The sequence below is a fragment of the Diplotaxodon limnothrissa genome, linkage group LG14, assembly GCF_057381915.1.
Source record: "Diplotaxodon limnothrissa isolate DT_005_m linkage group LG14, D_limnothrissa_male_GT1.1, whole genome shotgun sequence".
Lineage (NCBI taxonomy): Eukaryota > Metazoa > Chordata > Actinopteri > Cichliformes > Cichlidae > Diplotaxodon > Diplotaxodon limnothrissa.
Window position 1 is genome coordinate 2486791 of NC_140609.1, and position 16395 is coordinate 2503185.

At 41.1% G+C, this 16395-nt stretch overlaps 1 protein-coding gene across 2 annotated transcripts in view; it reads right to left on the reverse strand.

The window, feature by feature from the left end:
- Positions 1 to 16395, reverse strand: part of LOC146618223 (amyloid protein-binding protein 2-like) — a 30702-nt gene that overhangs the window by 4890 nt on the left and 9417 nt on the right. Inside the window, exons 2-4 of one of the 2 annotated variants that reach the window (XM_085370079.1) lie at positions 5995 to 6083; positions 4661 to 4812; positions 1271 to 1394 (exon numbers count right to left, since the gene is read on the reverse strand). In XM_085370079.1, the coding sequence (XP_085226205.1) occupies positions 1271 to 1394; positions 4661 to 4812; positions 5995 to 6083 (365 nt within the window). Of the gene's footprint in view, positions 1 to 1270; positions 2753 to 4660; positions 4813 to 5994; positions 6084 to 16395 lie in introns of those variants that run through there. The other variant, XM_085370080.1, reaches the window with a different exon arrangement.

A 16395-nucleotide genomic window follows, 5' to 3' on the forward strand; every position in this document is an offset into this window, starting at 1 on the left:
AGACAGGGACGCTTCAGTCTCAGTCTTATCTGCTGTATTACTGCATAACTGTCAATTTAAAAACAACAAAAGCTGTGGAAGGAAACTGCTGCACTGGTTTCCCTGAAAATAACTGGATTCAGTTTGCCGCAATTTGCAACATGTGTGTGTGCATGTATGAGAGAAGCTCAGGCTGGCTGTCACCACTGCTACCGTCTCCTGGATTCCTCAGTTTGTATGGATGGTGAAGCCCATCTTTAATGTGGTGTTAGTGCTACTGGGGCACCACACAGGACAGTCCTGTTGATTTTCTACACTATAGATTTCCAGTGTAACAGGGAATCGAGCCACATGCAGATGCTCTCTAACGACACTGCAGTGGTTGGGTGGGCAGGAGTCAGAGTACAGGTACTGGTGAGACGTTTTGTGGGATGGTCCAACAAAAATCTCCCCTTCCTGAACGTCCCCAGGACAAAGAGATGGTTGCTGACTTCCATAGTTCACTTAAATGACTGGACACTAAACTGGAGAACCCAACAGTGATGCTGTGTACAACAGGCGGATGAACAGTCTCTAGTTTCTCGGGATGCTGGTAGACATGTAGCAGGATCAACAAACTAATCTGGAATCGTCATTGGGCAGCAAGGGACAGGCGGTCACTGAACAAACTGCTCTCCATCACGGACAACCCATCACACCCACTCGGTTACACACTACAGAGACAGCAGAGCTCATATAAAACTGTACCACAGCTTACATGTTTGTGCCCGGTCAACACACCCGTCAGGACCAAATATGCTACAGAAACATCTGGATCAAACATTTTTGCAGCTTTTTCTTAGCTCTACAGTGTTCAGTTTATTCATTAATACCATTTGCTAGGATTCATTTATATACAAGGCCTTAAATATGGGCCCATGGTACTTCTAACAATGTTGCTGTTTTAGTTTATAACAGTTACAGTGTTGTTACTCCATGACAGATAGCTGCTACTTCCACTCAGAAGGAAAGCTTAACCGTCTGTGATGAGATACAGTTTCTGTGTTTTATCCGTTTTCATCTGATAAGAATCAAAAAAATGTAAAGACAGACTGTTTAACAGCTCTTCATATGAATCACTCAGTGGCTTTTATTCACAACTAACATTTCAAGCTGTGCTGTCAGACGCCTAAGTGTTCTGGGAGAAAACACATGTTGTGTAACATCATATCTGGCACATCTAACAATTATGGTATTGTAACTATAGGACACAGAGTTCCCTGGTGAATAAAAGCAGCTCTTTGACACTGACCTGACACAGCATTCCACAGCCCGGTAGCAGTGGAGGACCTCACTGTGGAGCGTGCACAGCTGCAGGCACGACAGAAACACTTTCTCTGCATCTCCATACCAGCCCGCATCAGACAAGAAGCCACCTACAAACAGAAACATGACAGTCATCTGCCTAACAACTATGGTGTCTGCTGGTCATAGCACAAGGGTCTTAAGAAAACCAAACTTTGACTGGAAGTTTGGTCACTTAGAAAGAAATCTCTAGAGCATAGGTGTCAAACTCTGGCCCGTGGGCCAAATTTGGCCCGCAGCCTAATTACATTTGGCCTGCGAAGCCATACCAAATTATTATTAGAGCTGGCCTACTGGTATTATACAGCTAATATATATATTAGCTGTATAATACTAATACTTTGCTTGTTCCATATTCAGTTTTCCAGCAAAACCTATTTGAGTCCATAAGAAAAGATTCATTCTTACATCTGGAGGAAGATTTTTTTTTCAATAAATATTAATGTTAGCCTGCAACTTTGTTCCATTTTGAATTTTGGCCCACTCTGTATTTGAGTTTGACACCCCTGCTCTAAAGTTTTAAGGCACAGAGAATATCAACCCAAAATCCAGAAACACGCATTATGTAAAAGTTAATGACATGCAAATCAGTTTCTAAGTGAAATAAATATTTAGTATTTTGGTGGAGAAACCCTTGTTGGGAAGCACAGCAGTAAGATGTTTCTTGTAGGGATTTTGGCCCATTGCTCTTTACAGAAACTCTAAAACCTGGCTGTTGCTTAGCAACTTGAGGCTTCGGCTCACTCCACAAATTTCATATAGGAATGCCAAGCTTCTTCTTATCCTCTCCTTTGTTACCTTGTTGGTATGTTTTGGGTTAATGTCATGTGGGAAGACTTTTGTTCTTTGGTGGAGAAACTGGAAAGAAACTGATTCTGCAGACAGGTGTGCTTTATACACATAATGAGTTAAGATGGGGAGTATCTGGAATTCACTGACTAATGTTTCAGAGATCTATGGGAGCTAGAACTCTGCTCAAATATTAAATTCTCTCAATGACATGACAATAGGGCTGAACGATATATCGCATTTGCGATAATATCGCGACATGATCAAGTGCAATTTTCTAACCGCAAAGGCTGCGATTATACTCTGGACATGTCCAAATTCATGGGCTGCATCCTCCTGAGGCCGCATTTGTAGACCGATTACGTCACAGCGACGCGCGGCTGTCCAAATTACTACCATATCCCAGAATTCATAGCGCGGCCCAGCCAAACTCCAGTTTCCAACAATGGCGGCCGCTACTAAGTTTTAAAATTACTCATACTAATCTTTCTGGGTCACAAAATAAACTTTTAACATATTTTCAGGCGAGAAAGTAGTTGTGTAAACATCAAATATCTGCTCGGTTTATCAAGATATCCCATATTTGCAAAAGTGCTTCGACGTTTTCAGAGGCGTCTGCTACCCACCAGCTCGACAGCTAGCCGGGAGCTCGAGGGTTACTGATGCGGCCGAGAACGGCACAACTCCCGGCACATCATTTTCAGATCACCGCGGAGTTTCGCTGCTCGGGTTAAACGTAATATATAAGTCACTTAGACAACCTAAAAATGTTATTGTTGGGCTTTTTTCAGTGTTTTGTTTGTTCGTGAGTAAATCGGTTTGGCTGAGATTAAAGTTATTAGATTAGATAAAATAAAACTTTATTAATCCCCCGGGTGGGTTCCTCCTTGGTTTTCACACAGCTGACTAAACGTCAAACAGAAAACTTATTAAACAGAAGTATGAGACAGTCGAGAATTTACACCAGTGTCTGGTTATATTTTAGACAGCAAGAAGCAGACGGCCGAGTTTATTAAACTCCACCGAGACAGCGGTGACGCTAATCAGAAGGCTAGACCGTCCAATTTCACGCCTTTAAATTTTAAAGGCGTGTTTGTGTGTGTGTTTATACAATTGCTATTATGTTTGCACTTTATGTGTAATGTTACTGACTGCAGAGATCAGTAAGATGTGTGTATTTTTTATTTATTAGTTTTATTTATTTAATATTATTTTTTAATTGAATGACTGTCTAATAGTTCACAGATGTTGAAAAACTGAGTGTGGTAAAGCCACTGATTTTGTTTATGTATATTTCTGCAATCTGCACATTGTACTGACTTTCATTTTAATGTTTACACCAGGGTTCCTTGTCAGCACTTTATGCTCAGATGTTTGTAAGCTAAAAATAAACTATTGTGTATGTTCAAATATACTGTTGTGATTGAAGAAGTTAAATAAAAATGTCAGTCATCAATTCATGCATCACCTCATGTCATCATAACAGAGGTCTGTCTTCCAGGAAAGAACAGTTTAAAATTAATGTAATATAGTATTGGCCATACTATATGATGTATTGCTTGTCTTTGTTTAATAATACAGAAGACAAAGACCTTAAAAAATAATCGCATATCGCATCGCAATCGCAATATTGGGGCAAAAAAAAAAAAATCGCAATTAGATTATTTTCCATAATCGTTCAGCCCTACATGACAATTATTATAATAACGTATTATCATAATACATATGGCCTAGGGCTGTTCAATATAACGATATGTATCTGATGACTATATAAAAACGTCTATCGTTTCATTTTACCCTCTCGTTTGTTTCGTGGTGTCACAAAATAAACTGTTTACGGTAATATTTGTTCATGTTCTGATGGTCACTGTAGTGGCTATATTAATTTCTTAAAGTTCTCTCTTTCTCTTATATTTAATATCACCACACTACGGACGGACAAGCGCCTGTTTTTATGTGTTGTCGTTAGCAACAACGACGGTAACACCATCGCGTGTTCGATTGTTTATGTTCCACATAAACCTTTCACAATAAAGCTCAAGATCCTGTTGAGACTTTTCAAAATAAACTGAATCACGTGAAAGATGCAGATTATTTACAGATGAAAAGTAAAAAAGAGCCGTCCGGTGCTAAAAAATAAACCTTAGACTCAAACGTTAGAACAGGCTTTTCCCCGCAGCACGCCGTGTAATAAATACTCACAAAGAAAACGGCGCCGTTACAACTTATGTCTAAAAATGTGTCGTTTCATGCATCGGTTAAAACACTCGACTCCAGCTACATGACGCGCAGCTGGAAACACTTCACCTGCCCGAGATTCACAGACTTTACAGAAAATGTTACATTTTTGTGATTTATATCGTTATCGGGACGATAGAGGTCTTATATCGGGATATGAGATTTTGGTCATATCGCACAGCCCTAATATGGCCCACATTATATGCTGTTTATATTGTACGTTATCAACCACCTAACATAAGGACAGCTCTGCACTTCTATCCCACACAGTGCTTATCTGAAGCCTCCACTGCCCAGCCCTGACATTTACCCAGCACAAAGCCAAACTGGATGGCCTTCTCTTTGACGTGGGCGTCAGACTCGGCGATGTAGGAGCAGCGGCGGCTGAAGGAGTTTGCCAGAACTGAGGCCACTTTCACACCGTGGTCCATAAGGGCCTGGAAACAGTGGTGCAGGAGGTGTCTGCAGTGATGAAGTCAAAGGGAGACATCGGGTCAACAGTCAAATTGCAGGAAACACAAAAAATAAAAAAATCCAGTCCACAAGCAGCTTTTAGCGTAAACAGATTCTTATCAGTCATGGCCGTAGACAGCATGGCACCATCCCTACTGTACAGAACACCTGGCACAGTTAACTAGCAGTAAGAATATCACACAAGGGACCGTCAAGAAATGAACAACAGGTCAGTGTACGCAGTTGATGTCCTCGTCATACAGAAGGGATCTCATTTCCATATATGAGCATTCCTCAGTCTAAAGAAGATTCACATGAAACGATGTCTACGATGATAGGTGCCAAATGTGTTTTCAAAGATCTACAAACAAGACCTTAAATTCTCTAGTTAGAAATTATATGATGGAAGCAATCACAATATTAGAGTTTTGGTTGATGGACATTGCTTCCTTCCTCTCTGTTCCAGCATCATTAGTGTTTCACACCTATCAGCCTGCCTAACACTACATTTAACAGAGTGGACAAGAGTTTCAAAAGAGCTAAAAACAGATTTCTCTGGTTACCTAAAAACATGTTTAACATCATTAAGGGCACCCGACTAAACCTATGCTTGGTTCCAGTGTAAAAACTGGTTCCATCCACTGTTGGAAAAAAAAGAAGAAAAAAAAAAAAGAAGAGGATTCCAGTATGAACAAATGAAAATGCAAGTTTGGTGAATGATGAAAAAACCGGCATTCACCAAACTCCAAATACCATCTTTACTGATGACAAAGTGGCCAGAGCTCATTAAAATGACTCTTTTCTACCCTCCTAAATTTAAAGTTTAGCATCCCAGTGTACAGTGACATATACTTGTATACTTCCTCTATGTTTAGTAGCCAAAGGGTCTCCAAAGGTTAGGAATATTAATATTCCTCGTTTTACTGGATTAAGATAGAAGTTCTGCTTTTCATTTAACGTGTTGCCATGGTGAATTGTGCTATCAAAGCTCCATTGAAGGTGGCTTTCTTTCCCTACTCGCACACACTAAACTCAAGGTGAACGTACTCGGAGTTAACTGATCTCAAAGGTAATCAACTTGCAGTTTATGGTTAATCTCAGACTCTGCTGAACCTGCTCAGGACTGCAGTGGAAGTGTGAAAACTACTTTAGGAGAGTGATGGGCACAGTTTGGCCCCATTATGTTCTTACCTTTTGTCTGAAGCCCGCAGCACTTTAGCAAACACCTCCAGCTCACAGAACTCTCCCCCCAGCTGGCAGAGTCGACCCTGCTGGTAGAGCTGAGAGCACAGCACAGTGAGACACAGTGAGAAATGAGATTCAGTAACAATACAACAGATGTCATCTCTATAGGTACAAGTCAAATTTCTTAATGTGCAGGGGAACCAATGTCTCAGCTGCAGGTAAATGACAGTCTAACCTGTAACTACAGGAGTGAAGCTGAACATTTTTTACTCTGCTTTAAGTGATGCAACCAATGTTGTCTGCTGAACAGGATCTTAAACAAAAAAAAAACAAAAAAAATTGCTGATGTCTGGCCTGTCATCAAAGTGCACGCAGCTGGAAACTGTTATACTGAGCCAGGATTATGCTTGTTTATGGACATGCACGTGGGCTGCTGTGGACCCCACCCTCCAACTCTGCTTGCAGTCTGCCTGGAATGTCCATACAGAGCATCACAATCACATCTGATAAGAAAATCAACACCACTCAGATTAAATAGACCCTCGTACACTTGTGGACACAGACAGTATAATCCATATAATCCTTGACACGAATGGCTCACCATAGTGGTGTTTGTGACGGAAACTATTAATCACAGATGTCTCTCTCCAAGGTTCTTACATGAAATCTCACCTAATGAAAACTTGTACTGCAGCCACTGCTGTACTGGGGCGTTATTTTGGTTGTGCAGCTTTAACCTTTCAGTGCTTGTAATTTAAGTCAAACGCTCTACTCACAAGTAGTCACCTAGCTGTGGAGGGCAGTGGGAACCAGAAACAGGAAAACATGTGCAGTGTGGACAAGACAACTTCATGATATTAGGTGTGTGCGCCATTTATGTGTCACCATTTCATAGTGTGTGTAAAAACACAGTGACAATTGTCTAGAACGGTGCTTAAAATTCTAGCATGAACTCCACAGATGTTCATGTTGCCCTCAGGATGATTTGGCACACTGGTAAAAATCAGTGTCAGTGCAGGTGAATTCACCATGTGCTATGTTTCAGCAAACTGCTGAAACTGACAGGAACCTCCACAGTGCACACAGAACAGTACCACAGCACTCAGCTTTTAGATGCTAGCTTGTGTTTGATGAAAACTGACACTTTTGTTACAGCTGTACCTTCAATTTATTGTAATGACTTAAACTCGTGGCAGCATTTTCACATGAATTAGTCCAAAGCAGACTTTGAGCACACTGAGCAAAACTCCAGTATATCGTATCAAAAACACATCAGCAAAATGGGTAAACCAGCACTTGTGTTATTGTGCTTTCCTAATCATGTTAGGAGGCACTGAGCACATCGAGTCCATGCCCCAGACTTCATGTCAGTGTGTTTCTCCTGGGAACTGGGGCATCTGAGCTCTAAGGAAAAACCCATTTTGGTTTATTTACAGAAAATATTTATTCATGCTTTTGCTGGATTTGCACCAGAGTCATTATATAAAAGGAGAAAATGTTAACGAAAGCGTAAGAAAGTAACAAAATTTTGTGCATTTGTAGCAGAAGAAAAACTTTCAGGGAAAAACAAAGATTTTTTACTGGGTTTCTGTCACAGTGACCACTGAAATGCACAGATGGTGCAGACCACCCAAAACTTTGTTGTACATGTACAATGACAATAAAAGCCTATCCTATCCTAAACTTAGAATTCTCTCCCCATTCAAGTCTGTATGGGTTTTAAAGTAACTGCCCAGCAGCGTTTCAGATAGCGTCTGTGTTTAATGTTGCTTCTGAAATGGCTTTGGTTTGTGCCCACTAGGACAATAAACATGTATTTTAAAATGTTAATGAATCAATACAAACACAATTGAAAATGCTCTCTTCCCCTTTTCCATAAGTGTGAAGACGAGCTGACTGACAGCTTAAAGGTTTAATTCTTACTGTTAGACAAGAGAAAATTTATAATAAACTTTTATACCATAACCACTGACAGTGTCTAATGAAGGTTTTATGTCACCTTGACCCTTGTTTTTCAAGAAAGACTCCATCTGGAACCTGCAGCACAAAGTAAGTTTAACACACTCAGCATATCATTTCTTTATCTGAACGTTTAAGCACTTTGGTCAGCAAGACTGCAAAAGCACCGTTTTAGTTTGTTTTCCAGCTGTTGTCGTGTTGTTGGTGCGAGAAAAAAAGCTCAGAATAAATAAATAAAATGGAATTCAAACCACTGCTTGCAAATTGAATATAATAAGGTCAACAAGTACAAAGAGGAGCCTTTTTTTAGAGAATAATTTAATGTTAAAATTATCTGCAACCAATGAGAAAATAAAACCTAATAATAATCAAGGAACACAGAATATGAATATTTATTCATAAAGAATATTTCCCCTTACTACTGCTCATCAGGGAAAAGCAAACTGACACTACTAAAAAACTTCAGACCCTCTTACTATCCAAAGGGATCTTCCTGGAAGAGACACCATTTTCCTAAACACTGATTGGTCAGTAGGCAGTGTTTTGAATTTCCAGTGACTGCTCTATAAATCATCAGAACACACAGAAACCCACAATGCCCGATTTCTTCCCAACTTAGCCTTAAGACACGTGGAGTAAAACTAATTATTTTTCCATCTGTGTCTTAAGACACACAGAGAGGCGCACATTAACAGAAGGACTACATGAATCAAAGTTACCAAATTGCCCCAGTTCTTAGCTCCATTGGCCCCCTGTCTTAATGAAGCTCTATTTTTTTCTTTCTTTGGGGGGGGACACAGTGCAGTTTGCAGGTTAACACCTGCCAGTAAAATTAACTGCAACCACGCCAAGCTGGATGTGAAACCTCATCTCTCAGGAAAATCAAGATCGATCCAAGATAAGGGCATTTTTGCCTGTAACTATTTTTCTACAATACTTCTTACTAGAGCAGGGTGATATAGCCAAAAAAATTTATCACGATATATATTTGAAAATTTGCGATAACGATATAACCGACGATATAATTGATGCAAGACAAAATACAACTCCACAACATTACTAGCGCAAAAAGACAACCTTCCATTTATTTTCACTTAAACAAGAAGCTGGTTTTTATGTACATTAAAGCTTTATAAAAATGTAACAGTGCAAATGCAAATTCCTTGCTGAAAGTTTAACCAAAAGGCATTTCCAGTAGAAATGGGCTGACATATCCTGAGCATAACCATGTATAATATCCACTGAAGTTAAAAAGAGGTGCTTTGCAACATTAAACGCATTTTTCGGACCATAAGGTGCACGGGATTATAAGGCACATTAAGCGAAACAAAGCAGTCAGATAAATCAAACTTTATTAAACTCATTCTTCTTGCTTCCTCCACTTCTGTACCATTGATTCATTAATGTTGAATTCTCTGGCAGCTGCTCTATTCCCATGTTGTTGCAGTATATTAATGACTAACCTCGTATTGTGGATGGATTATCTCAGTTGTTCTCCTGACTGAAGTTTGGTCCGTTTACAGCATCCTGCCATGCGATTGCATTTGTCTCTAACCATGAAGAACCTTCACGTTAACTTTTATAAGTGGAAAAGTGTTAGTGTTCGTCCTCCAGCTTCACTGTTTATGTTATGCTAACATAGCTGTGTCGCTAGCGATCACGTAGCACATCATTATATACCAGCTAGCCCAACTTCAGTAACCCTACAAACGTCACTGCTGTTTAGTTTCCTGTCTTCATTTATGTTGGAAGTGATAGCAGAGCTGTACGTTTGATTTTTTTCACAAATCTCTCAGTCAGAACATGCTATATCATGCTTAGGTAACTAGCGAAACTAGCGAGCTAACTTCCGCTAGCTTCCTGCTAGCTTCTAACTCCGTTAAATGTAATAACTTTTGTTTTCATGGATGCCTGGAAGTTAAACTTTATAGTTACACCTGGTAAAGCAGCAATGCTGATCGTTTTATTAAAGATGAAAGAATTTATACAGTTTTTAACTCTCAGTGATGCTGCAGTGTTGTTTGACCTGAAGAATACGGAGTTTAGGACACAGATTACTCCCAGATTTAAGAGCATCTTAGTCCGACAAATACGACAATAACGACGGCCGCTTGCATGTTCTGCAAAAAAATGTGCTTTGTTGTGTATCTGACGGACAAACACCAAACCAGTTCCACATCACTGAAGTTGCACCATTTTTACAAACCAATTCTGGTTCATCTGTTTCACTCAACAATCGGCCATGTGCGTATGAAAACAAAGGCACTGCGCATGCGCGTTTTACTCATATTCTATCGCGATATTTCATTTTCCTATCGTTGCCTAACATTATACCGGTATTACCGTGAACGGTATAATATGGCCCAGCCCTATTTACAATGCAAGATGTTGTTTATATGATGACAAAGACACACCGTCACTGGAGATGGTGGAGACCAAAATAGAGCTTAAAAACAGATTCATGTGGTCAAAGTCAAAGCTAACCATGTGTGATAGATATGCAAACTTGCACATCCGTTAAAGCCAGTGATATCTGCACAGCCTTTGTAACGTGTGATGATTTGACTTTTTAGTGCACTTAAGGCAAACGTAAAAACAATCCCAGTCTTTCTTTCACACTGTTACATGATTACATTAATACTACCACGCCTCTCTGTCAACGCTCACATTGTTGATGCTGTCTAATCAGCTCCACTTCGACAACTGCTCTTTAATACACGTGTAATATTTTCTGTCACAGCTTCAGCTGAATCAGTTTAATTTAACCCTTCGACAGCACAAGGTCAAAGCAAGAAGCACATATGACATTTTTGTTTGCGTCTTACGGAAAACTACTCATGCCGAGTTCCATCAACAACTCCCTTAAAAGCTGTTATTCCGCCTTTATGGAAACTTTTCTTTATAAGCGTCTCTGAACCACACTCGGGTTTCTGATATCACCTATTTCGACAGAGCCAGTAGGGGCAGTAGTGCTCATGGGGTTTCAGGTTTGACCCTAAAGCCTACCCAGACACACGTGCAAACGCTCATGCACACACACTGTCACCGCGATGTTAGCCGGCAACATTCAGGCATAAACTCATTTTGAGCAATAAACTTTATTTCCAACTAAAAGTTTAAGAGGAGAGACATTAAAAGAGAATCGCTTTTACCTGGATACGTTGGTGTTAGGGTGCAACAGCTAATTCAAATAACAGTGGACTACTGTGCCTTTAACAAAAAAGCAGAGCCCGTGCACGCAGGCTAACGACATCCGAGGAGACCCGGAGAGCACGCCTTCCACCGAGACAATGCCCTAAAGAAAGTAACAACACTAAAATTCAAAAGGTTCTTCTTCTGACCATGCTCCACCTCTCCACTAAGTTTACTGAAATGCAGACAGTTACTTTTACTGTAATCTTGCTGACAGGCAGATAATCAGTAAAACTGAGCCAATCACATACCTCTGACTTCTCTTTAGCAAGTAACCAAGAGTAACTGGACATAAATCTTTATTTTAAAAAAGTAAAAATCAGTTTAACAACAAAACAGAGTTCAACCCCCATTTACAGGAAGTGACGGTGCGGGCGCACACACCATGCATATACCTTGGTTGGCCCAGTAACCTTTGTCATCTCCACAGACGCAGTTTCACTCTGACTACTGTCACACAGACAAAGCCTTAAACTAACGGCCTCAGCTGGATCAAACTTTACTAAGAATGCACAATTTGTGTTAACGGGCTGTGCTAATGAAGTGACGCAAATAAATTACCGCAAATGCCTTTCAGCAGTAACAGCAGGGTGCTGGTGTTTGACCGAACTGACATAACAGGTATGAGGAGGGAGCTGGTGTCTCTTCAGGTAATTTAAGTAAGAGTTGTAAGATCAGCTGATGGGCAGGGTGTGACTCCACCTTCATTCTTCACATTTATTTCCACAAAAACAGAAACACTGAACCATACAAAACCAAAAAAATGTATTTATAGATACAGGCTCAGCGAGTTTGAAAAATGTTAAAGGTCACACTGCTACTGAGGCTTTTCTCCTGCCTGAGAGGACGAGCACATCGTTAGGGTGGCGTCTCCTCGCAGCATGAAGAACCCAAACCACAGCCGGGGTTTCCTGGGTGGATTTTAAATTGGCAATGATGTGGTTTAAGTCTACAGAATAAAGTGCTGTACAAATGCAAAGTAAGTAAGTGGTCAGCAAGACTAGGAAAGCATTATATAAATGTATAAAACTAACAACACGTCTGCTGGGCACAGGTGTGCTGTAAGCACAACACAGAACAAGAACCTTTTCAATTATCCTGGTTTTTGGGCACAACACACGAAAACTGTGTCAAGTGCCAAAAAAGTGCCAAGATGTGGTTTTATGAAAGGTAAGCTGACGATCAGAAGGTATTTACAGGTCACTGACAACCTCGCAGAGACAACGAGACTAAAGAAAGCCACTGTCCCAAAGAGTCATGGGTTTATCTGCTCCCTGCATAGTCCTGCACGTTGGTGTGCAGGTTGTGGTAATACTAAATATGAGTGGAAACTGCACGGAATGTAAAAAACAGACTATCATTAGAAAATAATACATGATCTCGTGTTCTGAGATAATGGATGGGAATCGTGTGTGTTTTGTTTTGGGAGAGATGAATTCTATTAAAAAAGGCCTCCGGTCCTTTTCACAGATCACTCCAGCTGCTGTAACGACACCTGCGTGCAGTCTATTTCAACACAGAAATGGTTTCCTGGTGCACAGCGGTGAGAGCCACTGAAACATGGAATGACACCAACAAACATCAGCGCTTAATGACATCCACCCGACGGAGTGCAACAGCTCTGAACTGTGAACATTTATTTCGCTGGTGCCTCGTGTATCTGCTGCTTCTGCTGGCTGAAAACTACATGGGTATTTTAGCTTGCGTGTTGCGAATCCAAAGAAGCTGTGCACGTCTAACCCTACGCCTTTCACTTTCTTTAATAAGTCATCGCTGGTATAAAGATGAAGATATCCCAAAGTTAGACGTCTGAGGGCTGCTTTTTTAAAATCTTGGTCATTACTAGTCCCTAAGGACCCCAAAGCGCTTTACACATCCAGTCATCCACACATTCACACACTGGTGATGGCAGCTACACTGTAGCCACAGCCACCCTGGGGCGCACTGACAGAGGCGAGGCTGCCGGACACTGGCGCCACCGGGCCCTCTGACCACCACCAGTAGGCAACGGGTGAAGTGTCTTGCCCAAGGACACAACGACCGAGACTGTCCAAGCCGGGGCTCGAACCGGCAACCTTCCGATTACAAGGCGAACTCCCAACTCTTGAACCACGATCGCCCCATTTTGCAGAAAAGCTCTGATGCTGAGCCAAAGCAAAGCGAGATTAATGGGTCAGTGAGCTACGTCGAGCTTCAAGTCAGAGTTCTTGGTGTTACCAAAGTGGCCCTCTTTGTAACTGACCAACTCACCATGGCAACTTCTTCTGAGCACAAAACCTTAGAGAAACTCTTTTATTTGCATCATATTTTAACTGCAATGTAAATTCTCTGTATTCTCTATGTGCCAGTTGTTAAGCTGTTTAGCTTACTAACAGCAAATGAAGCTACAAAGTCAGAGCAGTGCAAACTGTGCATCTTGTTGTTAGTGGCTTGTGCAGTCTATTCTTTTGGTGATGCCAGAAATCTATACATTTTTGCTTTACTTTGCTGCCAAGTCTCCTTTACACTGTTGAATTGGAAGCTACTAGAACACACAACAACAACCAAGAATAGCTATTTGATCAATGAAGTTAATTTCCCTTTGTGTGCAGGCAAACTAAAAGGATTTCCACATCTCCTTCATTAGCCGGTGGGTCAGTAAGTTTCAGTGTTTAAATGTATCCAGTTTAAAGTTTCCGAGCTAATGTGAGGCAGTTATGTTAAAAATGAACAGCAGCACCGTGAGCACACCCACACTTAAAACAATTAACTCTGATTAAAATGCTCATCGTACCGCTCTGGGCGCTAAATCACAGGATTAACAATTTTCTGCAACATTAATTTCCTGTCTTCTTTGCAACAGTGTTGCAATGTAATGTTAGATTTTATCACCATTTCAATATAATCATTTGATAACACTCACTGGAGTCGGCTGTGCTCGTGGGGATTATTCTGTGCTGAAGGAGAGTCGGGCAACACATTAAAAGCCCCTTTGATGAGAATGTGCATCGGACCCAGAGCAGAAAGCTCAGCTTAACACAGGAAGCTGATAACCACCGTTGTGATACCTGTTATGTCCAGCTGGGGTTTTAGATTTTTTCAACTCCGCTAAAGCAAAGAAAGCCCGGCTGTATTGAATTTCCCTCGTAGTGAAAGTGTTTGCATTTCTTTTATATCACTAAAATCTGCAACAGGCCAACAATGATAAACCACATCTTCAACTATGAAGCCAAAGATCAACTTAATAGAAGGTGTGTGTGTGTGTGTGTGTGTGTACGCACCTGTGTGGCAACAGTCGATAAAGTCTATTGATTTGTGGAAAAAAGTGACAAAAACAGTGATTTTACTTCCCACTGGGGGGGGCGATGCCTAACATCCATGTGATCTTACCCAGACTGAGGCACCAGTAGATCACTGGTGACCTTTTTCTTTCATCCTGCAGAAGCAGGACAAACGGCTGTCCACTCCTTTAAACCTTGCTGTTAACGATGTAACATTTTTCCACATGTACTAAAACAAGCTGCAACATCTGATGTCGTCTTTGAGCTCAGAAATGTCACTGCAGTCACACACACACAAATATTACATCACCTTGTGGATCAAGGGATCCTGAAACAGAAATCCTGAAAAGGGCTCATGGGAAGGCCAATTCTGCATACGCCCAATGCCACCCAATGGCAGTGACCTTGGCTCCTCCAGTGAACACAGCTACCCCTACTTAGCTGCCTCCAAAGTTCTCATGCCTAGCACTGATTTCAGTGGTGGATCTGCACCTAAAGAGCAGAACCGACTGCCAAGGAATCTTTGAGCAACATCAGCAGCTAAAATGTTTCATTAGATTTTAGTTGCAATGCAGGATGATGCTATATAGTTTATATCTAGTAAGGTCGATACCTTAAAATTGGACTACATACAGTGTTCGCTCGGCAAAGCCCCACACCCACTCTCCTTTTGCACACAGATCTCTGCAGATTCTCCCGTAGCAAGCAGGGAGACATGGCTCTGATCCAAAACAACAAATATCTTGTGTTGGTTTTGACACTCTAAGGTTAACATTAACTTCTGTTAAATATCCATGTGTGGGAAGAGTTGACAATATTTGAATGAAAACACAAAGAAACGACTGTTTTTAAAGGCACCAAACAGCCTTTTGTACTTTGCAGAAAAGCTGCATGTCTGTGTGATGTAGGGCCATTTATAAGTCATCCACGTTCAGGGATGTGCAGCTAGGACTATCGGGAAATATGTTTCTCTTCATGAACTGTGCACACAGAACCCCATAAGCACCTGCAGGACCACAGAGTATGCATTGGCCAGTCATTAACCTACCAGCTGCCGAGTACAAAATCTACGTGAAGCTGGATGGCAACTGCAGAAACTGGAGCAGCTAATACTCCTGTTTATGTACGGCTGCCTCGAGAGGCTGATGCTGAGCTCACGCGGCTCACTCATTTCATTTTTCTCATCACTGCTAATACAACCCCAGTGCCAAAAACACTGTGCACATAATGCAATGACTGAGGTGCAGATCCACTATGTTGTTTTTATGATCAGTTGTCAATAAAATATTTAATATTTAAAATGAGAAAATGTACCGCTTTAAGAGACGTTGTTACAATTCTGTATCCCCTCTATTTTAGCACCACTTGTGGTGTTACTGGGAACTGAGGAAAGCATTTGCTGGACTTTTGAGAGAGCAAAGTGTTTGAAAGGTTGAACCTGAGGTACGCCAGATCAGCACCATGAAGCTATACTGTGGTAACAGATGAAGCGTGCACTCGAGCAGCGTCCTGCTGACACACAAGGCCCTACCTGAAAAAGACATCCATCATCTGGATGGGAGCATATCTTTCATACCTTTCAGCCTCGGGTGCCTTTTCCAAACGTGCAAGCAGCAAATTCCATCAGCACCTATCCAATTATGTAACCCTAATACATTAGCACATCCCATAGTACCCAGGCAGATTACTAAACATCCTCCTACATGATTAGCATTAAAGCTGACCACAACATCACTGATGAGCTTAGCTTTGAGAATTACATCTTCACAAATTCTATAGCCATAAGATATATTGACAATATGGATAAATATAATTATATTAAGCAATCTGTACAAATAATATTGATGGAATTCTAACAATACACCTAAGCCATTTTAATAAACTGGCCCAGCTACATGCTGTGGGTCTGAGGTCAGCAGGGTACCCGCCTTCTACTCGGGCCTGAACCCATGCATCAATGAGAGGTGACAGCTACCCAACTGAAGACAGGACTGAT